This window comes from Eschscholzia californica, unplaced genomic scaffold (genome assembly GCF_041429995.1).
Source record: "Eschscholzia californica isolate CP2 unplaced genomic scaffold, dmEscCali1.0.p SCAF_1, whole genome shotgun sequence".
Lineage (NCBI taxonomy): Eukaryota > Viridiplantae > Streptophyta > Magnoliopsida > Ranunculales > Papaveraceae > Eschscholzia > Eschscholzia californica.
In genome coordinates this window covers 24,939,817-24,967,003 of record NW_028238198.1, presented here as the reverse complement: position 1 = coordinate 24,967,003, position 27,187 = coordinate 24,939,817, and the positions used below count along the sequence as shown (strand labels likewise).

Sequence of the window (27,187 nt, the reverse complement as noted above, 5' to 3'; positions counted from 1 at the left end):
TCGTACCCTCGAACACTTTCTTATTACGAGCTTTCCACAAAAACCAACTCGTATAAACTCTCAAGTGTATAGTAGTCTCATCCTCATCTCCCAACAACCAACTTACCAAACTAGTCTGAAAAGTTTCTCTATATCTTTTTCTTTATTTCGTTAATATAGGCATGTGTGAGCTTATTATTTTATTTTTAGGAGATGGACTTGTTAGTTATCGAAGATGAGTTAGAAGACAGATCCAAAATAGTTCATTACGTCCATATTTATCCAAAAAGATAAGTGTTGATCAAAGTCTTTCGTATCATCACACATTTAATTAAAGAACAAACTCTTAATTATCTTTTTTCTTTACTTGTTTCTGCAAACAGGTGATTTCATTTAATTTTCAATCTTCTGAGAGAGAGAGACATAGCGTGTTCACGATACAAGGAGGTGGTCAGTTTCTAACCAGATCCGAGCTATCCAGTAATATTAACATTAGCAGCTTAGTTATGGGTTGTTTCGTTATACCCCTAAGTATGGTACAATAGACAAACTGAGTTTACTGCTTACATGAGAATGGAGATGTCCGGGGTAATCGCATAACATAAATTAAGGAAATCAATATCCTTAATTTAGTCTAGTACATCAACAGTATATACTGTGTATAATTTGTTTCTATATTTAAGTTGTCTATTTTGTGTATATATTGTAATCTTCTCATATCAATGAAATGATCTTGACTATTATTTTCCCTCTACATGGTATCAGCCATCACCATCCTCTGATCCCTAAAACCTTCCTTCCGCCGCCCTCTATCTTCTTCTTCTGCCATGGCCTCAACCGATAAGCCCTCCTCTATTCCTCTCCATTCTCTTCTTCACTTCATTCCCCTCAAACTCACTGCCTCAAACTACCTTGCTTGGTCCCATCAAATCTCCCCTGTCCTCTCTATGCAACATCTCTCCGGTCACATAGATGGCACCACACCACAACCACCCGAAACTATCCTCTCTGAAGGTAAGGCTGTTCTCAATCCGGCTTATCCCACATGGCTGGCATCTGACCAATCGGTCCGACTTCTGATACAATCATCTCTTTCGGAAGAGGCCATGTCCGAAATAATTGGTTTATCAACCGCTCGGCAAATCTGGCTTGCCCTAGAAACTGCTTTCAGCAACAACTCTATTGACAGGGTTCATACCCTTCGTGACACGCTTCGGCAGTTACGTAAAGGCTCCTCCTCTGTCTCTGAATATGGTCGCAAGTTCAAGTCTTTGTGTGACCAGTTGGCTGCTATTGGCCACCCGGTGGACGAGATCGACAAATGCCACTGGTTCTTATGTGGTCTAGGTGCTGCCTACGAGAACTTCTCCACTACTCACAGGGCACTCTCGGCCTCCCTCACCTTCCGTCAACTCCTCGCCAAAACCGAGAATCAAGAAATTTTTCTGCAGTCCCTTCACGACACCACAACACCACAGGTTTCCTTTGTCGCTCAGCAAACCAAGTCTGGTAACCATACTAAAACTCCCTCTCATTCTTCTTCTTCTGGACGTGGACGCGGCCGTTTTTCTGGTCGTGGACGCGGCCCCAGAAGAACTCCAAACTGTCAATTATGCAGGATCGATGGGCATTATGCCACTGCTTGCCCAAACTTGTCTTCTTTTGCTCAGCGTGCGCCTGCTCTGGATGTTAATCTAGCCCAGGCGTTTCACGCTCAATGTCACGTGACTGAGGACTCGCCTGACTGGACAGGTGATACAGGTGCGAATGCTCACATGACTCCCGATAAAAATGATGTTTCAGCCCCTTATAGTAACCCTGGCAATGCCTCTGTAACTTTTGGTGATGGAAACTCCTTACCAGTAACAAACATAGGCACTGCCATCATTCAAAATAACATCCCTTTAAAAGATGTTCTTGTAGTCCCTCATCTCACAAAACGTCTCCTTTCCATTAGCAAACTCACTAATGATTCTCCTGTTGATGTGTTATTTTCTAATAATTTTTTCCACATTCAGGATCGAAAAACGAAGCAAATCCTGGCAAAGGGGACTTGTGAAAACGGCCTTTACATTCTCAAGGAAGGACAACATGCTTTTGTGGCTTCCTACTCTTCACATCATCTTAAAGCCTCTTTTGAAAAATGGCATGGTCGTCTAGGTCATGTCTCGTTTGATGTAATTTCTAGATTACATAAGACTGGTTCTTTATTTGTTACATCATTATTACCAAAACCCAAACTTTGTTCTCCTTGTCAATTATCTAAGTCGCATCGTTTGCCTTTTGATTTAAATACTAAACGCTCTTTGCATGCTTTAGATTTAATCCATTGTGACCTTTGGAGACCCGCACCTGTTATCTCCTCCGATGGATATCGCTTTTATGCAATATTCATTGATGATTACTCGCGCTTTAGTTGGTTTTATCCTCTTAAACATAAGTCAGATTTCTATGATGTATTACTAACATTTACAACTTATGTTCAAAATCAACTATCTTGCAAAATCAAAAAATTTCAAAGTGATGGGGGCACGGAATTCACAAACTTGCGTGTCCAAAAATTCTTTCAGGATAGTGGCATTCACCACCGCCTCTCGTGTCCACACACACCTCCTCAAAATGGTCGTGCTGAGCGAAAACATCGCCATGTTACTGAAACAGGTCTCGCAATGCTTTTTAATTCTCACTCCCCGGCCTCATTATGGGTAGACGCGTTTGCCTCAGCAGTCTTCATTATCAACCGTCTACCCACATCTGTCTTGGATCATAAATCCCCCTTCGAGGTATTATATGGTCACCCTCCCACCTATTCCAATTTTCGGATTTTTGGGTGTCGTGTTTTTCCCTACTTGCGCGACTATGCCAAACATAAACTGTCTCCTCGGAGTGCCGAATGCGTTTTCATTGGTTATGATTCAAAATACAAGGGCTACCGGTGTTTAGATCCTAAAACCAATCGTGTCTATATTACACGACACGCACAATTTGATGAGGAGACATTTCCCTTCAGTGCTCATATTCAACCTGTTGATGAGGCCACTTTAGTGTTTTCTAATTTTGATGAAACTCTTCCTGGCATACCTTTAGCCAACCCACCTCCCATCCTAACACCCCCATCGTCCAAGCATCAACCTCCTACTTTCACACCACTATGCACCTTATGTCCTACACATCCATATCCGTCCTCGGTCCAGTCCACTCAAACCCCAAACATTCCTTCATCACCTTTGGCCCAACCCACTCCCTCTACCTCGAATCACACCGAAAGTCCATCTCTACCATCCACCCCTTTTGGCCCAGCCCAACAAAACCCATCCCCTATCCCACAACCGCCAAACAATCCTCAGCCCATTAACGTGAACCCGCCCCCTCCACCTTCCCCTCATCCGCATCCTATGCAAACCCGCTCCAAAAATGGGATTTTTAAACCGAAACATCATGCCGATTTATCTTTGTTTTCAAACAGGTTACATCATGCTTTACTGGCAGCAGTGGATCCTCGAGGTTATAAGTCCGCTGCTAAACACCACAACTGGGTTAAGGCTATGGAAGAGGAGATTAAAGCTTTAGAGAACAACCATACTTGGGTATTGGTACCTCGCCCATCAAATACCAATATTGTTGGCTCAAAGTGGATCTTTCGGACAAAATATAAATCGGATGGGACTATTGATCGTCACAAGGCACGCTTGGTGGCCCAAGGATTCACTCAAATCCCTGGTCTTGATTTCTCTCATACTTTTAGTCTCGTCGTCAAGGCTTCTACTGTTCGTGTGGTCCTTGCACTTGCTACTATTTATGATTGGTCGTTACGTCAACTTGATGTTCGAAATGCTTTTCTAAATGGCAACCTCACCGAGACTGTCTACATGGAACAACCCCAAGGCTTTGTTAATGCCCGTTTCCCAAATCATGTTTGTCGCTTGCAGAAAGCCCTTTATGGTCTTAAACAGGCCCCTCGGACGTGGTTTCAACGTCTTAGTACTTTTCTTACTAACCATGGTTTTCTTTGCAGCAAAGCGGACACATCCTTGTTTATCTTCAAAAAGGACCAGGTGCTCGTCTATCTCCTTGTGTACGTTGACGACATCATTCTTACCGGTAATGACACTACCTTCATCCAGTCTTTTGTAAAGCAACTTGATAATGAGTTCTCCATCAAAGATTTGGGAGCTTTGGGTTATTTTTTGGGACTTGAGGTCACTCACAACAACAATGGCATCTTCTTAAGTCAAGCTAAGTATGCTTATGATATTTTAGCCCGGGCAGGTCTTGTGGATGCTAAACCGGTTGCTACTCCTTTGTCCACCTCTGACACGTTCCACTCACAAGGTGAACTGTTTCACGACCCTACGTTTTATCGCTCATTGGTTGGTGCACTTCAGTATTTGACTATCACTAGACCAGATCTTTCCTACGCAGTCAATCAAGCTAGTCAACATCTTCAATCTCCAACTACATCTCACTTTCAATCGGTAAAGCGGATTCTTCGGTATGTTAAAGGCACTCTTGCGTTTGGTTTGAAGTTTTCCAAACCTACTACCACCACCTTGATTGGTTACTCGGACGCAGATTGGGCTCGTTGCATTGAAACGCGTCGCTCCACCTATGGCTACTCTATCTATCTTGGTGGTAATCTGGTTTCCTGGAGTGCCAAGAAACAACCTACAGTGTCACGGTCCAGCTGTGAATCTGAATATCGGGCAATGGCAAACACTGCTGCGGAGATTATTTGGCTTACTCACTTACTTCGTGAATTACATGCCTTGCCTATGGACCGACCTACTCTACTATGTGACAACAAAAGTGCCATCTTTCTCAGTCAGAATCCGGTGTCCCACAAAAGGGCGATGCACATTGATATAGATTACCACTTTGTTCGTGAATTGGTCTCCTCTGGACGTCTTTACACTAAGTTTGTTCCATCCAATCTCCAGGTGGCAGACATCTTTACCAAGAGCCTCTCTCGGCCTCTCTTTGAAAAGTTTCGCGCCTTACTTCGTGTTGGTCCCCCACCTGTTCGATTGACGGGGGGTAATCGCATAACATAAATTAAGGAAATCAATATCCTTAATTTAGTCTAGTACATCAACAGTATATACTGTGTATAATTTGTTTCTATATTTGAGTTGTCTATTTTGTGTATATATTGTAATCCTCTCATATCAATGAAATGATCTTGACTATTATTTTCCCTCTACACGGGGTAATGTTATGTATGCACCAAAGAACGTTCCACATATATTTAACTAGCTCCCGTGAATCCTCCAGATAGTGATGCCCCGAAGTTCCATTGACCTCGCTACTTCCATATCCAATAGGAGAAGTTTGGGGTTTACTCTCCTCACACGATCGCAAAATAGTACCTTCTCTGTTCCTCTAAAAAATTACCGTTCAAATCTCAGACTGCACAACACAAACTCTTAGATGTATTTAAGATTAGGTCGAAGCAGGTCGTGGCTGGAAATTTAGGGGCCCAACGCCAAACTTTAAACATGAACCTTTTGTATAGAAATATGCAAGATAAATGAATTTTTGTCAAAGCGAAGTAATAAACACTATTTGAAATAAATTACCTATAAAATATACGTTAAATTATTGATAAATCCAAACTTGATCTATGGTGTTGCTTTATGATTGGCTCGCACCACTTTTTCCAATAAAACTTTTGTGATTTGTATATTCAATTCAAAATTAGGGTTCCGAGAGGGAGCCGGTTTAATTTGGAAGTCTTGATGTACTATCGTTTATGCAAATACTACATTAAGTAATTTGACTATGAGAATTAGAGTAGTTGAATAAAAACAATTAAAACTACATACCTAATTTTTGGCCTAATTCTTCTTCTGATGATTGATTTACCTCTGATGAATTTTTCTAGAACATGCTTTTCTTGAATATCATTCAAAAAAGCTTCGGATTGCCCAGTATTCCACCAATTCGTAACCCAAGATTCTACCCCTGTGTGATTCCTGTTGAAACATATACTCGGGGGGTGGGTGCAGGGCGGACGATTTCAAAATGGGCTCCCCATTCATTATACAAGTTATGCCTTGGAATGAAAGACAATTCCGAATTCGCTTTGTCTATGAACAAGGATGAGTAGAGATTCGAAAAATTGATCATACATGCTTGTTCCAAAAACCAGTGACCTAGTATACTACGAATATAAGTCTTAGCAACTAAACTATCTCCACAGCAGACATTGCACACGTATAGTATTAGTATCCCGTAGGGGTGTGTACTCGAGCCGAGTCGATGCGAGTAGTAAGATGTTCACGTTCGGCTAGTGTCTTTGACTGTTTGCTCGAGCTCGGTCGAGTAATTGTCTACTTTCTCGACCTCGACTCGTATATGTTTCAAAGAGCTCGAGCTCGCATTGTTTTAAGCTCATTTATCAAAATACTTCAAATTAAAACAACTTCCTAACTTATCAAAATACTTCAATGACCATTTGTCACATACAACTATAATGATTAATAATGCATATTCAAATAATCTTTTAATGTTTGATATTCCATGTATAAATTTCGAAACTAATACGTATTATGTCTATACAGTTATATGCAGTATGTTAAACGAGTTATTCACGACTAGATCGGGATACACTAAAGAATTATCAAACTCGACTCGTTTACATAAACGAGCATGATATCGTGCTCGTGTTAAGCTCGTACTCGTTAATCTTCGAGACGAGTATGAGTATTAGTCGAGCCAAGCTCAAGTCATGTACGAGCAATAGTCGAGCCAAACTCGAGCAACTCGTTAAAAGCTCGACTCGAGTATACCCCTACTATCCGGACCAAAGTAAAGCACTATTTTACAAAATGGGCCCTTGTAGTTAGGTGCACGCCCCTCACCCCCCCCCCCCCCACCACAATGGCGTAGGGTGGAAAACTAAAAATCTTCTCCCAAATGCACCCTCTATTTTATGTCGTCGGTGTAGTCGTCGAACAACAAAACTAGTCGGAATCTCGTTTTTTTTTTCTTCTCTCGTCTCTCTACTCTCCGTCTTCCTTGTCTCCGACGAAAGGGCAGAGCCCCTTCGCTGGAGCTCGTCTGGTTTCAAAACCACATATTTAGTGGAGATAGAGAGAAGATGGAGACAAGAGAGAGAGAGCGAAGAGAAAGAAAGAAAGCGAAGTGAAAAAAAGTGGGAGGATAAAAGATGGTGGAGGTGTCGTTAGAATTTGTGACGGACGTCGGAGTTGATGGTAGTAGTGGGAAAGAAAGAAGGGGGGAGAAGCTGAAAATTATAAGGATTTGGGTGTTTGGAGGAAACAAAAAGTTCAATATTACTTTTGTTTCCATCCAAAACTTTACACCCCGAAAAATTTCTTTATTTTTTCGTAACACCGACCAATAATAAGACAGGTCATTTGTCATTAGGCATATGCAAATTTTTTTTTTTTTTTTTTGTGACAAACCCGAGTTGGGCAACAATGAGGAGCCAAAGTCCACGTTTTAGATATGTGGGGAAGAATGTAAATGCACACGATCAACTTGATCCTTATCGCATTGATGTTATAGTAGGAGCCTACGAGCACAGTTCCAGAAGAGAATTTTATGATTACTATCGCTACAATTATAAATGAGCAACTTAGTTCTCTATACAATAAAATGTTAAATAGTAGGTATTACATAGATCACGCACTCTATCCCCTAAATTACATTTTTTTTATTTCAATGTATGTCGGCTATTTATGTGGAGGTGTCTGATTGGATTGGGTAGAATGAAACTTTAAAGATGTCTACCCGTATACATTTGGTATAAGAAGATCGATATTTGGTATAGGCAGTGCGCTAGAAAGATCAATTTATGTATTTTCTTTTCTTTTACCAAATTAGTTTAAGGAGATCGTTATAAGGATCATTTAATAAATACTGCTAAAATATAAGGACTTGAATAAAAATTAACAATAAAACTAATATTCTATTCATTTATATTTTTGTCTCACATAAGCAACCAAACCCTAATACCGATCACTACTATTAACATTAAAAAGGTTGCATAATACATAAATTTATTGTCTTCGTTTACAAGCTTTTAATGATGCTTCACGATCTCACGGATGAGGAACCGCAATTAATGAAGAAGGAGGCAACCTACATCAAGAAAGAAGAGTCTTTTGACTTAAACGAAGACATCGACTTAAACGAGTACATCGACTTAAACGAAGACATATATAATGAAGATAATATGTTTCCAAGGATTTTTCTTTTGAGTTTTTATCGGGCATAGTTTTAGGGAGGGACTAATTTTTTTTATTTTGAGATACTTTGAAAACTAGTGTTTATTTCTCCTTGACCTAAAAGTCTTGCTCTCCTTATCTAATGCACTGTCTTTACTAAACATTGCTCTTCCTATATTAAAGACCATACATTTTATATATTTTTGTTGAAGTATACATTTTATATATTAGGATTGAAATTTGATATCTATATAATAAAACAGAAGGGAAAACGATGACTGGGACAAACATCTTTTTTTAATAAAGGATATTGTCTAGAAGCCCTTCTCAAAATTTAAAATATAGTCTTTCGTAGAAATAAAGTTACCTATTTAAAAAACAATAATCCTTTCCTTCTTAGAACTAAAATAACTAATTTAAGAAAAAAAGAAACAAAATAATTTCAAGGGTTAAAAAAAGAAACTAAAATCTATCTCTGAATATAATAATAACTAAATTAAGAGAACATAAACAAAAAGGTAATACAAAAAAATAATAACTGATAAAAATCTCTCTCTCTCTCTCAATAAAATATAACAATAAATTTTGTAACATTTGATTGATACAAGTGTCCGTGCCCTAGGGCACGGGATATACCCTAGTATATATAAGAGGCATGTTTGACCAAAATATCCAAATTCACCCTTGCGAATGAGAGTGAGTGACCTTATTGAAAAATAGTGATACTACAGTTTTGGCCCCCTCTGTCACCAAGGGTTAAATTCCAGACCCAATGTGTGTTTGAAAATTAAATACGGTACTTAAGGCTCTTTTGAGTAATTTTCATTACAATTTTACCCTTTATTCTCTTTCAATTATTATTTTTTCTTTTCTATTATAATGTAGTTTCTTTTCAAAATAGAAAAGGTTATTTTCAAAATAGAAAAGCTTATTTTGAAATTAAAAAAAATAGAAAAGAGAGAAAATATATTAAAACATAAAGTGATGTTACCCAGAAGGCGCCAAATACTCTCTGAGGTCGAGATCCCCATGCGATCATTTTTCTGAAACGCCTCATTTCTTTTTCTCCCCCCTTAGGTCTCGCCAGAAATAGAAAATGTAGATAGAGAAACGATCAAAGTAGACTTAAAAGGACATTAACAGTCAGACCAAGTCCAACTTTCACCTAAATGTCTTTTAATTTTCTTTGACATTCTTTCTTCAAATTTTTTCTTTATAATAGAAAATGTTAAAAAGAAGTGAAATTGGAAAGAGACCCCAAGGCAAAATTAGAAAGTGATATAGAGGCTAAATTTGACCTCGGAACTAGGCCTGTAAACGGTAGCTTATCGGATCGGATATAGGCATATCTGGATCCGAATCTGATAAGCTATTCGACGGATATTATAAATCAATATCCGAATCCGATAATATTAACAGATATCGGATATTATCCGATATTCGAAACTTTAACAAAATTTAAATTTTTAACCATTAGATCTAAATAATAAATCTCAAGCATACATTTTTATATATTATTATGAATAACTTATCGGATCGAATATTAGTGTATCTGTCTCCGATATTCGATAAGTAGATATCCGATAAGGAATATCCGAATCCGTATCCGATATTCGAAATTTCGGATATTTTTTTAAAATTCGAATGCGGATCGGATGTCGAATATTCGGATATGACATGTTTACTCGGAACACCCTACTGGTATCAAATATACTAGTCGATCACATATTGGGGTCAAAACTGAATTATCCTAACAACAAATATCTCAAGTATAATGGTGGATTCTCGACGCCACCTATTACCGATTGAGTCGGTCAAAGGTTATTGTAGTGGCGGGACCTATTGAATTTTTTAAATTTATGTCTAATTTGATTTGAATTTGAGTTTCATTTAGAGGGAAAAAGTAGAGAGAGAAAGAGGGGAAACTTCATGGATTCTGGCTTTTTTTGACCTTATAGAAAGAGTGGAAGAAAAGGAGCCTCCTTTCTTCTTCTTCCTCTCTCTTAAAAACCCACTCGTGGTAATTCAAAATAATTAGTTCACCCTTTGTTTCTCTCTCTAAAATAACCTCATTAGTCTTCAACTTTTAACTAATAACTACCTTAATTTTCAAGGTATGCTTCTTCTTCTGATCTTTCTTTATATGAAATTGAATAAGTCTAGTTTGATTTGTTAAGAAATTTTCTGGGGTTTTAATTTTAATGTTTGAAAGATTGAGTGTAATTTAGGGTTAATGTTTCAAAGGTTGAATTTTTCTTTCTTTCATAATTTTCTTGACTTAGATTTATGTTTCTTTAGGTTATGATATACTATATATTAGATTTGTTTCTGCTTTTAACTATGCAAGTTTCAGTTTTTAGGGGATTTTGGTTGATTCTTTTGGTGACTTCATTTTTATTGTTTTTCATTCATTAGTATGACAGCAACTGTTTCTAGAAGTGTCAAGAAAACCCTAATTTTATATAATCTTTGTAAGGGTTTGGATGTTGTCTATATCAAGATTGCAATTTTGTTGTGATTCCTATTGCTTTATGACAATTTAAGGCTGATTTTCTTACTCAAATTACTTGCAGAAAAAGGAGTTTATCTTGTGAGGAAATAGAGATCTTCCATGTGCAGTGGTTCGAAGAAGAAACTATCTTCAACTAATTCCTTAATGGAAGGCGAATTACAGAATCAAAAGGAGGGTTTTCGCCAAAAGTGTTCAAGTTTGCTTGAATTATCTGCCTCAGATGATCTGGTTGGTTTTAAGAAATCAGTAGAAGAAGAGGGTTTTGATGTTAATGAGGCAAGTCTTTGGTATGGGAAAGCAGTTGGATCAAGAAAGATGGTTCTCGAAGAGAGAACTCCTCTCATGATTGCTGCCATGTTTGGCAGCATAGAAGTTTTGAAGTATATAATCTCTACGGGCCGTGTTGATGTTAACCAGGCCGGTGGGTCTGATGGAGCAACTGCTCTTCACTGTGCGGCTGCCGGTGGGTCTTCAGCTTCACCGGAGATCGTCAAGATCTTGCTTGATTCCTCTGCTGATCCGAATTCTGTCGACACTAAAGGGAAAAAACCCGGAGACCTAATTGCTCCAGGTTTAAAACCTTCTTGTTTGTTGAGAAAGAAGATACTCGAGATGATGCTAAAACGAAGCGGTAGTGATAGTTTTTTTGAAGGATGGGGTTCTTCTGAATCTTTTGACGAAATTGTTGATCTACCCGAAGAGCTTGAAGATCCGATTCAGATATCTCAGAAAGATGGAAATGACAAGAAAGAATATCCGATTGATCTGACTTTACCTGATATAAAGAACGGTATATATGGTACTGATGAATTCAGGATGTACACTTTCAAGGTCAAGCCTTGTTCACGAGCTTACTCTCATGACTGGACAGAGTGCCCGTTTGTTCATCCTGGTGAAAACGCGAGGAGACGTGATCCACGAAAATACCATTACAGCTGTGTTCCTTGCCCGGAATTCCGAAAAGGAACTTGCAGGCAAGGAGATGCTTGCGAGTATGCACACGGAGTTTTTGAATGTTGGCTCCATCCTGCTCAATATCGGACCCGACTGTGTAAGGATGAAACCGGATGTGAGCGAAGAGTTTGCTTCTTCGCTCACAAGCCCGAAGAGCTTCGCCCATTATACGCATCAACTGGGTCAGGGATGCCGTCTCCTAGATCATCTTCAGTCAATGTTTCTGCGTTGGAAATGGCGAGTATAAGCCCGATAGCTCTTGGGTCCCCTTCTGGTTCTCCTATGTCACCTTTAGCTATGAGTTCCTCTCCGATGGGATCTGGGTTGTGGCAGGACCAAGTCAATATGGTACCTACCCTTCAGCTACCAGGTAGCAGACTGAAAACTTCAATGAGTGCGAGAGATATGGAACTGGACATGAATCTGATTGGGTTAAGTCAATATCATCTTCTTAATCACCAGCAGAAGCAACAGTTGATGGATGATATATCTAACTTTCCTTCCCAAACAAGCTGGAGTAACTCTGGGAGTCGGCTTGGTGGGATGAAACATACTGATCTTGACGATGTTTATGGTTCTCTGGATCATTCTATGTTGTCTCAATTACAAGGTCTCTCTCTTAAAACTTCAAATTCCCAGGTTCAATCTCCTACTGGAATTCAGACACGCCAGAATCCGAACCAGAATCAGCAGTTTCGTTCTAGCTACCCCAGCAATCTCTCTTCCTCTCCTATAAGGACATCATCTTTTGGGCTTGATTCATCTAGTTCAGCTGCTGCCATGAACTCAAGGGCTGCTGCTTTTGCTAAACGGAGCCAGAGCTTCATTGACCGTGGTGCAGTGACCCGTCATCCAGGGCTCATGGGCTCAACTTCCACGAATACTAGTACTCTAGTTGATTGGGGATCTCCTACTGGGAAATTGGACTGGGGTTTGCAAGGAGAAGAACTGAACAAGCTAAGAAAGTCTGCATCTTTCGGGTTTAGAACCAGCAATATTAACATGGGTTCCCCCTCAGAGTCCATGGTTGCTGCTGCTTCCTCAGTGGATGACCCATCTGTATCTTGGGTGCCGTCTGTGGTGACCGACCGGCCACAACATGTAGGGCTCAACAGACGTTTTAGTCTCGATGAGCAGCAGAAACAGTATCAACATAACATGGAAATGCTTTCACCATTTTTGGAACAGTTGTACATGGAGCAGGAGCAGGTGGTGGCTTAAACAAACATCGACAGCCACCATTTTTACTGGTCAAATATAGTCTAACAGTTGCAATTTTTTCGATTTGTTATATACATTTGTTATTTGTGGAAGGGGGGAAAGAAGAAAAAGAGAACTTGACAGGACATGAATGGAGCTGCAAGATTTGAGCTAGCTTGAAAGTAACCTTATGTTACTATGTATTTATTTCATTTTATAATATGTTTAATAAATGTAGTGAATTGAGATGAAGAGTTGGAGAGGTTCCTCCATAAAAAATGGGGAGTTTGTAAACATATCCTTTAAACGGTCTCTAATTGAATCAATAATAATAATTTGTTTACTTAATAGTAAGAAGGGTCATTTGGCGCATGATAAATCGTAAAATTTTTATACTTTTAACAAGTATAAGTTCAACTCACATTTCACTACTGAATCTAATTCTGTATGATTTTATCACGTGTCCTTAGAATAAAAGAACCAACTAATAAATTCTCTGTTTTCCCATATTTTTGTTGGGTGGTAGAAGAGAAGAAGAAGATGGTAGTGGATTCATGGCCCCCCGTCTTCCTCTTTTTTCTCATAGATCCATCATGTCTTTTTCCTACTTTATTATAGTCTTCTCGGTGGGCCGCGAATTTTGCTTTCACTATTTCTTTTAAGTGGGTTAATGCAAGTAAAGTTAGATTCAACTATACCGGATTGAAACAAACTTTTAATAAGCTATTTGGAATAAAATCATTTAAATGTGTGTTTAGAACATTTTGTAGAAATTCACCTCTTCAAATCTCGAATATAGTTGAAATATGGGTTGCATTTTATTCTTGAACAAGGGAGTGGCAAAAGGAATAACTCGTGAACCAGTTACAAGCCGAGGTTATCAAAAGTTGTTGGAATAGCTCAGTTGGTTAGAGCGTGTGGATGTAAGCTACAAGGTCGAAGATTCGTTCAACCCCTTCCTCTCTCTTTTAGGGTTCTACTTGATCTCACTCAAATTGAACTTTGTAGTTATGAATGGATGATCAATTGGTCATTAGATTGCCCTCTTTTTCTTTTGATTAATCCTCAGATTATTTTCAGCTTCAAGAGATTTGTAGTCCATCCACAAATATTCGACTCAAATGGGTCACTATTCTCATTAATTAGTTAAATCTTGGGGTGGGTCAGCTTTAACAAAGATCAAATTGACAGTTGACAACCTCCTTTCCCCTTTTCATGACCTTTAACCTAATCTTATCTTGTACTAATATTTTGACTATGTGGCCAAACTCATTTGAAAAGCTTCAGTTCTAGACATGAATAAGTCAAATGATTAATGTTTCAATTTGTCTCCCATCTTTATTCAATATTATTTGTGTAACTAATCCTTCTTTTGATACCCTCTTTCTATCCACTTAATTCATCGTTTTGTTGCAACTTCATTTGAACTATATGTGTATATATCAATCACTAAGATTCATATAAAGTTGAAATAAAAAAACTAAATTGCTAAACTAAAAAGTCGCAGTACCCGCGAGGGGTAATATTAAAAACGTTTTTGCAAATCTAAAATTCTACAGTATCTTAAATCCTTCCTAAGTCAAATGGACAAACGAAAGAAAATACCTTTGCAAGATGATTTTTTAGAGTGGCAAACATATTGATCTACAAATTTGAGTTCATTAGTCTTAAAAGAGCTTTTTGGAAGTAAAGACATAATAAACTAAGTCAACATACATTGACCAAGAATTCCTTTCATTTTATACACAAATTCTTGTCAACTACTTATTCAAATATTACAAGGCAAAATTCATCGTGGGAAATTCACAAACTTCAATTATCATCTCCTCTATAATCTGATTAACGATTTCAATTCCAAATTCGGTTCCAATCTCTTCTAGTTCTTCCATCTTCTGCATTTCTTTTAGAATCCAATTTGACGATTTCATGTCTTCTTCTATCAGTTTGCAAATCTCTCCCCAATATTCCCTGTGGTTCTCCTCCTGAGCTTTGGAACTTAACCTTGTCAATGCATCAGTACTACCTTGGAAATGAATCGATTTCGACCCCAAAATCGGAGTGATCGAAATGTGGTTAGTTTCATGAGATGGGTAGTCCAAATTCACCACATCCGGATTAAGTTTTCGTCGAGAAGTTAAATAATTTCCCCTTGTTTCTTCTTCTGCTATAAAGAATTAAAGATTAACATATTCAACATAGAATTAGAAAACTCGTATGGGCCTAAATTTGTATAATAATCACATTGAAAATTCAAAAAACAAAATGAAGGATTACCTGACAAAGAGGATTCATGGTCAGTTTGAAATTCATCAAGATCAAAAACAGAAACTGGGCTAGAATTCTCTGATTTACATTCTGATTCTACTTTCTTTTGTAAATGTCTGCACTTTTTCGTCGTCTTCGCTAATTTCGATTCATCAATGCCTTCATTCTGTAAATGAACTAAACCCAAATCCTTAATTTCCAGAGGTTTAAGAATTTCTCTACCACATCTTCTTCTCTTTTGATATTCTTTCTCATCCTTCTTGTTCTTCATTGAAACTCTGTTTTGTTCTCCTTTGTTCTCTTTGTTTTTACTTCCCCACACTTTCGTCTTCTTCTTTTCTTCAAAACCCATCTCAGATTTCCTTCCATTTGGTCTTAATTTCTCATTTTCATGGACATTTTCAAAACTAAGAAGCAAGAAATCATCATTTTCTAGCTGCAAAAAAGTGGGTATTTCTTGCAACGACAAAGAAGTCTTTACCCGTCTGTGTTTTTGATGTTTTGGTTCGAATTCAGACAAAATATGAGCTGAACTCACCGATCTGCTTCGTCTAAATGAATCTGCTTCCTTCTGGTTATGAATAACTATATCTAACTCAGGCATTGAATCCAACCCCATTAGTCTAGCAACTAGTCCAGGAGTTGGTGGACCTTGAATCGTCTCCTCCAACTTGAACTTTTCCTTGTGTACTTCATGGTTAGTTTCTTTAATGGAATCGGAAGGGTGGGTTCGGAGATTACCCGTGCAGAGAAAACGCCGTATAATACTGAAGAAACATTTTCCTGTAATATCTTCAGAATTGTTCAAACTTCTTTCCAAAGAAGAAGAAGATGAAGAAGAAGGGATCTTCATGTGAAAACTATGGTAGAGATGAGAACAAGTGATGTGAGAAAGAGAAGAAATAAATTGGGTTGCTCAAATTTAAAATTGGGGTCCAAAAGCATAAAAAGTAGTAGCAACAATAGTAAGAGAGATTTGAATTAAAAAGAAGCTAGAGACTATATATATATATATATATATATAGAGAGAGAGAGAGAGAGAGATGGCGGGCTTTACATTTGAATTACTGTTAAAGCTGAAGAGGAAAAAGGAAGAAATTGTGGTCACATTTTGGTAAAGAAAAGTTCATTTCTATAGAGACAAAGAGAGAGAGAGAGAGAGAGACTTGACCTATTAAGGTGGTCTCTTTTTCTCTACTGTCAGACTGAACAACAATAGTAATGTCTCTACAAAATTTCAAATCTTTGTTCTTCTTTGGGAGAAAGCATGCCCTGATTTACAGACATTTGTGTTTGTTCAAAGTTCAACCCTAAATCAAACTGATCAATTTTCCTTTTCTGATTGGTTGTCAGACAGTCAGATCTCACCTAATTCTCTAAAATTCTAACAAAATAATGGTTGTGGTCCTGACAGTTATGTTCTATGTACCACAAGACTGAAGAGAAACAGAGTTGTCCTGTTTTTTTTAGTGTTTTTCCACCTCCAAGTTTCACCAACCATTACTGTATTCTGATTTTCATGGCAGAAAGTAGTTAAGGGGCAAGATTTTTGAAATACCATCTACCCAATTTTGTTGTTAAAATGTTAAAACTAGGGTTACAAGATCTTTTTGAAATACCATCCAAGATTCTCATTAAGCATATATTGATACATAATTTTGATTAGTAATCCAATTTAGCATATCTATTACAAAGAATTATTTGATTGGATCTAATCACATTTATGAGATACCACTTCTTCAGTTAAAGAATCAAAGAAGGATAAATACTTGAAAATCTTATTCTGATTTGGAGCTTTATTCCGAAGTTTTCGATGAAGAGCCAGAAAATTGAGGGTCAGTTTGATAGAAAAGGATATCACCCGTATCACTTACATAATGATCCTTCTTCAAACTTTTCACTAACGTTCCAATTAAGTGAAATGGTAGAAGTCCGGACTTCTTCGGCTCCCTGTAATACTTCCCGAGAACTTGCTTCGATGCCTCTGTCTGCAGTTTCAGATCAAGAAATGTCTTAGTAGTCTAATATAAATTTCAAGATTCGGTAAGTTCTCATTTTGGTTCAGAAGTACTTACTGCTTCTATTAGGTGATAATGTGGGATTTGAGGGAAGAGATGATGTATCACATGAGTTCCGATATCGTGGTGGATATTGTTAATCAAACCATAATCTCGATCGATTGTCGTTAGACCTCCTCTTAGGTAACTCCATTCCTGTTAAGTGCAAACCAAAGTTTTAGGTACAATCCTGAGCAAAACCCTAATGACACCCAGACTCTGCCTAAACTGATAAGTTTTGCGAATAATATCGAACTTTTCTCTATTTTTTGTGAGTATATAAAGCAATCACATTCGATGAAACTATATTTCGGTACTTGGGCAGCTGTTATCAAACTCCGGGTATCCGGGAAAAGATCTAGAGTAAGAAAATTTATACCTTTCCACGATACCATGGAAGCTTATCCTCATGGCCATGGTGATGCAAGTAAGTCACAAAATCCAACCACATAACAAAGATCTGCATTTGGAGCAAAATCAAGATTAAACATTTCATATTAGATAAGAAGAACGAGAATGAGTTCTTTTGAACGGAACAACTATAACATATGTATAAATACAAATGAAGAAGATTGAGTGTACCCAATAAGGAACTCCATAGAGCTTAAGCATCTGGATAGGACCAATTGTACAAGATAAACCGACAAGTAATCCCACCATTGCTGTCCAACACAAAGTAGAGGTGATCACATCTTTCCTCTCATTCGGCACGAACAAATCGCTGTTAGGGTCGTAATGAGAACCCGATTTCCCCGGACTTCTACTCCACTAGAAGTACCCAATCAAACACAAAAAATTGCATTCTTAATATCTTTACCGTCATGGCTTCAGTTCATCAATCGATATTCATCTAAGAATCAGCAAACTTACCAAATAGAAGGGGTAAACAAGGAGGGGGAAAGGCACGGTAAATCGGAGTTTCCTGGTAAGACCATCTAGACTCTTGTAAATCTTCTCAGGCAACTGCAAGTAATCAATAAAAACAATCAAACAATTTGAGAACAAACAAGAACGAAACCGAAAACACATCTCTTCTAATGTAAAACAAAATAGAGATGTACTAACCGGGTGCCATGACTCGTCATTTTCGACATGCCCGTGATTCTGATGATGAGTTCTATGACTAATTCTCCTGTATGTATTAAAGAATTAAGTTACCAAAGCTGCTAAATCTTAACCAAGGTTGTAGAACTAAAACCAAATAAAATAATGTTAAAATTTGTGGACATCCAACTGGCTATGAGAGGAAAGGACCCTTTTCCATGCGGGACTATTCTCACGCGCCTTCTAACGTGTGGTGTCCTTTGACCCTAACACCTTTTTTTTTGTGACGCGGAGCACATCTAACCATTTGGCCTATCACGTGTGGGGCCTTCTAACGTGTGGCGCCCTTTGACCCTAACACCTTTTTTTGGAACGCAGAGAACATCTAACCATTTGGCCTATCACGTGCGGGGCCTTCTAACTTGTGGTGCCCTTTGACCCTAAAACTTTTTTTGTGACGCGGAGCACATCTAACCATTTGGCCTATCACGCACGGGCCTAGTTCCGATACCATGTTAAATTTGTGGTCATCCAACTCAAAACCAATCGGCAATGAGTGGATAGGAACTAGATAATGTATTCATGGCTACAAATGAACCTTTTTCCATGTAGGACTGTTCTCACAAACATCAAATGGAAACTTCTTTTGCTTCTGTTTTCGAGAATTAGATCAATCAGATTAGAATTAGGACTTACCATCCATGGTAGGGAACAAGAATTGAAGAATGCAAAAGATGCCCAACTACACTATTTAGCTTATGATTGTTGGAAAAGCTCCCATGTCCACTGCAAATTAGTAAAGAACAATTAAAAAAATCAATTTTTTTTTACATGAAAGGAAAAATGGGATCCAAATTTAACATCAACCAAGAAGATTACTAAGAAGAAGCCATGAATTTAGAGAGAGAGAGAGATTACCAATCATGACCAAGAACAAAGAGAGCCCAAAACATGGTTCCTTGAGCAGCCCAATAAAGTGGCCAAACAATCCAATTATTGAGATAAGCTGCAGCAGCAGCCATGCCAAAAACCACAACAATATCCCTAACAACATAACTCATTGACCTCCATGGATCCTTAACCCAACAGTGTTTAGGAATGGCAGCTCTGATATCAGCCAATCCAAATGGAGGCGGTGTACTTGGGTCAAATTCATCTTCAGTAACCGACCCATTAATCTTTTCTTCTTTTCTATCATCTCCTTCTAAAGATGCAACCTTTAATGGAGTACTAACATTCAATCCCCAATCTCTCTTTCTAGACCCACTACTGAACCAATTTGAGTTGAGATCTGTTCTACTAAGGGCTTCAATCTTAGAAACAGGCAATCTAATTTTAGGGTTATTATTACTAGTCTGAAATCCGGTTCTGGGTCGAGGAAAAACACGAGGTAAGGGTCTTAAACCACATTCTGATAAAACCCAACTCGCCATTAACCTAGACCCAGAAGCTAGAGAGAGAGAGAGAGAGAGAGAAAGAGATTTTCAGTTCCCAATTGAATGGTTCACCTCACTCTATCTCTCTCTCTTCCAAGACTAGAGAGAGAGAGAGATAATGTAAATTTGAAAGCAAAGAATCTGTGAGTAGAAAACAAAGGGTATTAAATATTGGAAACAAAAGAAGAAGAAGAAGATAATAACTAGTACCACAAAAAACTCTTCCTTTCTTGTTTAAAAAAGAGCCTCACGTTACAAGCAGTTCGTGTTTAGCTCTCTATCTCTCTCTTTCTCTTTATGTTTGTCTTCTTTCTCTCTCTCTAAAATCTAGTGGAATATCAAATTTCTCTCTCTAGGATCTGTAAAAATGGTGAAAGTAGGGATGGTTTGTTCTGTGTATAAATACTGATGATATTTTCCAAGTAGCCGTCTTAATTTCTTTGAAGAATTTTAGGTTGAAAATGTTTGGGGGAATTTTTTTTAGTAAAAGATCCGTGTGGACTGTGGACGGTTTGGTGATATGTTTGGGCACTTGGGGCTTACTTAATTTTGGGCGCAATGGGTTGTTTTTGTTGCAGAAGTGAGTCGCATGTGTTTCCTTTTTTTTGAAAAAAAATGGATCCTACACGTTTTAGAGGACATGGCCACAATTTATTTTTTTTTGATGAAGGACATGGCCACAATTGATACCTACAATTTTAAGTGGTTTGGTCCATGGCTCTTCAAGACTACTAGACATACTATTTGACAAATTTCGGATGAGGATGCTAAGTGAGATGAAGATACTAAGTGTACAGACGGTCGATTGTCGAACACCCTTACATGGAGGTACTAAGTGTACAGACGGTCGAACACCCTTACATGGAGGTAGGGTTGATAGATTTGGGCTAAATCCGACCACGTCCAACTCTCAAACTCACTTATTGGGATGTGAATGTACAATAGCTACCATTTTAAGTGGTTTGGGCCATGGCCCTTCAACACTACTATTCATATTATTTGACAACTTTCAGATGGGGATGTTAAGTGTGTGCAACGGTCGTATATCCTTATATGAAGGTAGGGTTGACAGATTTGTGCTAAACCCAACCAAGCCAACCCTCAAACTTCTCGGGATGTAAATATACTGATGAGTCGTCGACACATTAAAAATATCTATATTAGATTGTCTAATTTGTAACTATTATGTAAAGAAAGGTAGATCGATATAATGGCGAGTTGGAATCATTTCCACTAGACTATATGGATCCTATCTATCTTATCTATCTGAGACTATTTATAAAGTAAAATGTGTTTTTTCTTCAAGTGTTTTAGCATTGTACGAATATTAGAAAAAAAATTGGTACTTATGGGAAATTTTTTTCTATCATTTCCCATAAGTTTGAAAAGAACGCCACCCTATAAGGTCACACCAAACTTATGGGAAATGATAGAAATACTTGAAGAAATTTTTTTCTAATTTGATGTGACCTTTTTTCTATCATTTCCCATAAGTTTGAAAAGAACGCCACCCTTGTTGAAAGAGCAGACAAATTTTGCATGCCGAAATTTTTTTCTATCATTTCCCATAAGGTCACACCAAACTTATGGGAAATGATAGAAATTTGTCTGCTCTTTCAACAAGGGTGGCGTTCTTTTCATCTAATTTGGGCTCTCTAGCATCTCCCTTTACTTATTATATTAATTCCCAATTCCCAAAAACAACATAATGTTCAGTCAAGAAGATATTATATTAAGTTAAAAACACTACTAATACTATATTAAACATGTTTGGTATAAACATCTCAAAGGTTAAATTAATCACAACCCAATGGAGGAAATATTAACATATACATTTGTTTTATTTGTGATATGTTTGTATAATATATGTATCCATATATAAAGATATTAATCAATACAATAAGCATAGTAGTAGAAAGAAATTAAGAATGATAAAATGGATTATATGACATTTGTAAGAGAAACCCCTACTTTCTTATATTTGAAAGTGAAATGGAGCCCCATTGGGAGGGGAAAGTAGGAATTCCATCACCAATGCTTTTCAAGCTACTATAATCTTTTGAAAGTTGAAGAGATGGTGAAGATATTAACTTAACAATCTTCTCCTTGTTTGGAGCTTCCTTTAGATTTATTCGGCGAAGATCGAAATAGACGAGGATCGGTCTGATAGAAAAGAACGCCACCCTTGTTGCTTACATAATGATCTTGTCTCAAACTTCCTACTAAACTTCTAATTAGATGAAACGGTAGTGGTCCAGATTTCTTTGGCTCCCGGTAGTACTTCCCGAGAACGGGCTTGGCCGCCTCTGTCTACAATTTCATGACAACGAACCTCTTAGCGTTAGCATTATCATACATCGCTTGTGAGTTAGAATTTATAAAATACTAGGGTATATCCCGTGCCCTAGGGCACGGACACTTGTATCAAACAAATGTTACGAAATTTATTGTTATATTTTATTGAGAGAGAAATTTTTTTATTAGTTATTATTTTTTTGTTTCTTTTCTATTAAATTAGTTATTATATTATTGAGAGAGATATTTTAATTTCTTTTTAACCATTGAAATTTATTTTGTTTCTTTTTTTCTTAAATTAGAATTTTTATTTCTGAGAAAGAAAGGATTATTATTTTTTAAATAGGTAACTTTATTTCTACGAAGGAGTATGTTTTAAATTTTGAGAAGGGCTTCTAGACAATATCTTTTATTAAAAAAAGATTTTTATTTCTAAGAAGGAAACTATTATTATTTTTTAAATAGGTAATTTTATTTCTACGAATGATTATATTTTAAATTTTGAGAAGGACTTCTAAACAATATCCCTTATTAAAAAAAGATGTTTGTCCCAGTCATCGTTTTCCCTTCTATTTTATTATATAGATTATGATTGAAATTTATTTTGTTTCTTTTTTTCTTAAATTAGTTATTTTATTTCTAAGAAGGAAAAGATTATTGTTTTTTAAAGAGGTAACTTTATTTTTACGAAGGACTATATTTTAAATTTTTAGAAGGGCTTCTAGACAATATGCATAATTAAATAAGGATGTTTGTCCCAGTCATCGTTTTCCCTTCTGTTTTATATAATAGATATTTGGGCAGATCATTTCGTAAAAGCTGTTTTCAAGGAGAGTTACCGGTTCTAAGTCTAACAATAAAATGCTTAATATATTGAATTCATTTTCATTTCAGAAATACTTACTGCTTCAACTAGGTGATAATGTGGGATTTGAGGGAAGAGATGATGTATCACATGAGTCCCAATATCATGGTGAATGTTGTTAATTATGCCATAATCTCGATCGATTGTCGTTAAACCTCCCCTCAAGTAACTCCATTCCTACTCAATCAAACAAGAAGTATCACTCATATAATCTTGAACAAGTCCCTAAAGACCCTCACAAGCTTCTCATCCACAGAGAAGGCTTACTAGTATTTCCTGTAAAACTTTGATAATGTTATAATGGTAGTGTCGAATACCTTTCCACGATACCATGGAAGCTTTTCGTCGTAATCATGGTGGTGTAAGTAAGTCACAAGATCCAACCACATGACAAATATCTACATTTTGAAGCAAAATCAACAAAACAAAGGTCAATACTTAGAGAAGATAATCTCGAAGACGTTAATTTCTTGTATATAATTGACATTACAGAATCCAAATAAGCGAAGAGGTTCGAGGTTTACCCAGTAGGGAACTCCGTAAAGCTTAAGCATTTGAATAGGACCCATTACAAAAGATAAACCCACAAGCAATCCCACCATTGCAGTCCAACAAACAGTAGAAGTGATCACATCATTCCTCTCATTAGGCACGAATAATTGACTACTAGGATGGAAATGAGATCCGAATTTCCCCGGAGTTCTAAGCCACTGAAATCAAATCAAACGTTGAGCAAAAAGAAGAACGAAAGCCTATCCCGAATTCTTATCTTCACCCAATAGTGTTAATCTAAGAATCATGAAACTCACCAAATATAAAGGATATGCAAGGAGAGGGAAAGGTAGATTATAACGCAAGTACTCAATATAGACAGGTAGTCTTTTATAAATCTTCTCAGATAACTGCAAGAAATCAAAGGAAATAAAAGGAAGAAGAACAAAACGTTTATGAAAGTAATCGAATAATGTATATTCATTCCATTTGAAATAAATCAAGATGAATACTAACCGGGTGCCATGACTCATCGTTCTCGACATGTCCGTGGTTGCTATGATGTTGTCTATGACTAATTCTCCTGTAAGTTCATTATGATATTAAGTTACCAAAGTTTCTAAGAAAAAATGACATAATAAAGATGGGGTTTAGGGTTTAGGGTATTCTTACCATCCATTATAGGGAACAAGAATGGAAGAATGGAGAAAATGACCAACTACACTATTTAGATTATGATTGTTGGAAAAGCTCCCATGATCACTGAAAAACAACAAGAAAACTCAAACTTCAATATAAGAAAAAAGTAATGGACATTCAAGTTTGTATAGGTAAGAAGTGAGAATAGTCTTACGTGGATGCGGAAGTTTTTATTACAATAAATAGAGAGAGCCCAGATGTGCATATAGTATATTATATTGTTGCTCATGAGTTTCTCTCAGTCCATGTATGACTATTATCACACGTCTCCTCATTTGTCACATTTTTTTTGTTACTGACTTAGACCACCTGTGATGGTTGGTCTTGTTAAGTTTGTGGTCATCCAACTCAAAACCAATTGGCTATGAGTGGAGAGGACCTAGACATTATATTCTTGGTTGCTAGATACCCATTCTCCCATGTGGGACTATTCTCACACGCCCCTTCACGTGTGGCTTTTTTTGAGCCTAGCACGTGTATTTTTTTTTTCTTTCGGGTGACGTGGAGCACGTGTGGCTTTTAAGCCCATCACGTGTGGGCCTAGCTCTGATACCATGTTAAGTTTGTGGCCATCCAACTCAAAACCAATTGGCAATTAGTGGAGAGGACCTTTGACCTTATATTTTTGGTTACTAGAATCCCATTGTTAAGTTTGTGATCATCCAACTCAAAACCAATTGACAATGAGTGGAGAGGACCTATACTTTATATTCTTAGTTTCTAGTTACCCATTCTCCCATGTGAGACTATTCTCACACGCCCCCTCACGTGTGGCGTTCTTTGAGTTTTGAGTTGGATGGCCACAAACTTAACATGGTATCAGAGCTAGGCCCACGTGATAGGCTTAAAAGCCACACGTGTTCCACGTCACCCGTAAAGAAAAAAAAACACGTGTTAGGCTCAAAGAAAGCCACACGTGAGGGGGCGTGTGAGAATAGTCCTACATGAGAGAATGGGTAACTAGCAACCAAGAATATAAAGTATAGGTCCTCTCCACTCATTGCCAATTGGTTTTGAGTTGGATGGCCACAAACTTTCTAACACACATCGGTCTACTCCGATGACATGTAACGGTGTATACTACATTGTTGGTCATGAAACTTCCTTAAAGTAATGTGGGATTATTAGAGATTCATAATTAAAGAAACCCCATAGGAAACATGAATTTAGAAAGCGAGAGTTTACCATTCATGACCAAGAACAAAGAGAGCCCAAAACATAGTTCCTTGAGCAGCCCAATAAAGTGGCCAAACAACCCAATTGTTGAGATAAGATGCACCAGCAGCCAGGCCAAAAACCACAGCAACATCCCTAACAACATAACTCATTGACCTCCATGGATCCTTAACCCAACAATGATTGGGAATGGCAGCTCTGATATCACCCAAACCAAATGGAGGTGGGGCACCCGGGTTGAACACTTCTTCTCTACCCAACCCACTTATCTTCTCCTCTTCTTCTTCTCTGTCATTTTCATGTTTAATAGACCCATTTGTGATCAAACCCGGATTGAGATCACTTTCATTAATGGCTCTGATCTTAAAGACTGGCAATCTAATTTTAGTGATGGGGTTACTGAAATTAGACTGAAATCTGGTTCTTGGTCGACGATATGTTCGAGCCGAAGGTCGTAGACCACATTCGGATAAGACCCGACTTGCCATTCGGGTTGTAGCTCTCTTATATCTCTCTTTTAAAGCTATTTATCACTCTGTCTTTATCTAGGATCTCCTTCCTAAAAGTTTATAATTTATACTTATTTTTGTGTGTATAAATAGTGATGGTTAATAAGTTTCGTATTGAAATTGATTTTTGTTAATGGATTGAAATAAGAGATTTGTGCATGTCAAATGCATGTCTATATCTAAACGCATTGTTGCTTGAGGTTTTATAAAATGACTAAGTATTTACACATACATGTTAAGAATATGCAAGTTAGGTGGTGTTATTAACCCAAATAAGATTTGGGTATGTTTGTTTTATATCTTAGTGGTATGTCTACTTCCTCTAAATTGGTGATATTGCCTTGTCTTGGATCGGATTTAGTTGAGTCAGATACAAAAGAAGTCTGAGTCAAAATCGAAAAGTGAATTTACTATTGTGTCATAAGTCATAATGGAAACAATTAGATTCATACTGCTCAGATTTAGATAAATCTTACTCAAGCGAGGAAAATTTAGACAATTAAAAACAGAAAATATTACATGTTGAAACAAACACCACCTAAGTTTACTATCGTAATCTTTTATTATTTATACAACAATGCTAAGACCAACAAAAGGTGGACTTAACAGCATGACAAAGCAAATTTGTTACATGACTTAACCATGATGTCAACAATTTATCTTGTTAGTTCCATTCGAACCACTTTTTGTCTCACTGAATACATTTTCCTTATTTATAAGATTGACATAGTTCGATAAAACTATGAGTCAAATGAATGAAATAGTGACGTGACAATTCGATTAGTTTACGAGTCACCATGTTAAAAACATAAAAGCATTCAACCCTTTCAAAGTTGAGGTTTTCAAATTGTAAATTAAATTGATAAGTTCACATGCTCACATCGCCATTACCAAAACAAATGATCACATCATAATAGCAAGAAACAACATCAACTTGATGAAATCACAATCTAATCTAAGGTCATAATCAATGGTCAGAATCTATCTACCCATAATATATGGCCCACCAAAAAAGATAAAAATGTTTTTTTTTTTCATCAAAAAAAAAATGGGTAGTTGAATATAACAAGTCAAAATTAAACAAACTTTTATTAGGTCAAGTCAAAAATTCAATTCACACAGACGGCAGGGTTGAAGTCATTCGACAAGTTGGGCAACCTCATATGGTTGGACGGTTATAGTTCACACTTTTTGTATGATTATGAAAACCTCATACGTGCTTCTTACGCTCCCATCACGATATCTTAATACTATTATACTTTTTTTGGCACAACTATTAAATTAATATCAATCGTACGCCCCAATAAACAACCTCAAATACTGAGTGCCCACAATTAAAAAAAATTTGGTAGTTCATAGCCATCATGAAAATTAAAATGAGGTGCCTATAGACCATCCTTTCCACATAATTTGTCAACAAAATTTTTTCAATGTATAATCTATTAAAAGCACTGAAATTATATTCAATCATTTAAGTTTTAAAACTTACTTATATAAATTACTCGAAACATT

The 27,187-nt window shown here is 37.1% G+C and overlaps 3 protein-coding genes and 1 pseudogene across 5 annotated transcripts; 1 reads left to right on the top strand and 3 right to left on the bottom strand.

The window, feature by feature from the left end:
- Positions 1-9,938: 9,938 nt before the first annotated feature.
- Positions 9,939-13,185, top strand: LOC147565409 (zinc finger CCCH domain-containing protein 66 pseudogene; annotated as a pseudogene). The gene is made up of 2 exons (XR_015230193.1): positions 9,939-10,285; positions 10,745-13,185. The product of XR_015230193.1 is annotated as a zinc finger CCCH domain-containing protein 66 pseudogene (transcript).
- Positions 13,186-14,478: 1,293 nt separating this feature from the next.
- Positions 14,479-16,103, bottom strand: LOC147565408 (uncharacterized). 2 transcript variants are annotated; one of them, XM_086651896.1, is made up of 2 exons: positions 15,112-16,103; positions 14,479-14,998 (listed from the first exon to the last, which is right to left on the bottom strand). In XM_086651896.1, exons 1-2 carry the CDS (start codon positions 15,953-15,955, stop codon positions 14,613-14,615), a joined length of 1,230 nt encoding a protein of 409 aa, XP_086508022.1. In that variant the 5' UTR covers positions 15,956-16,103; the 3' UTR covers positions 14,479-14,612. The 2 variants fall into 2 exon arrangements, with proteins under 2 accessions (XP_086508022.1, XP_086508021.1); XM_086651895.1 differs by having other exon boundaries at positions 14,479-15,001; positions 15,112-16,080.
- Positions 16,104-16,709: 606 nt separating this feature from the next.
- On the bottom strand, positions 16,710-20,563 carry LOC147565407 (omega-3 fatty acid desaturase, chloroplastic-like). The gene is made up of 8 exons (XM_086651894.1): positions 19,122-20,563; positions 18,900-18,989; positions 18,225-18,291; positions 18,030-18,122; positions 17,742-17,927; positions 17,539-17,619; positions 17,178-17,315; positions 16,710-17,090 (listed from the first exon to the last, which is right to left on the bottom strand). The coding sequence occupies exons 1-8, from the start codon at positions 19,634-19,636 to the stop codon at positions 16,899-16,901; spliced, it is 1,362 nt and encodes a 453-aa protein (XP_086508020.1). The 5' UTR covers positions 19,637-20,563; the 3' UTR covers positions 16,710-16,898.
- Positions 20,564-21,408: 845 nt separating this feature from the next.
- On the bottom strand, positions 21,409-25,849 carry LOC147565406 (omega-3 fatty acid desaturase, chloroplastic-like). Its single transcript, XM_086651893.1, has 8 exons — positions 25,176-25,849; positions 23,964-24,053; positions 23,808-23,874; positions 23,609-23,701; positions 23,324-23,509; positions 23,117-23,197; positions 22,839-22,976; positions 21,409-21,949 (listed from the first exon to the last, which is right to left on the bottom strand). Exons 1-8 carry the CDS (start codon positions 25,652-25,654, stop codon positions 21,731-21,733), a joined length of 1,353 nt encoding a protein of 450 aa, XP_086508019.1. The 5' UTR covers positions 25,655-25,849; the 3' UTR covers positions 21,409-21,730.
- Between the last annotated feature and the right edge of the window lie 1,338 nt (positions 25,850-27,187).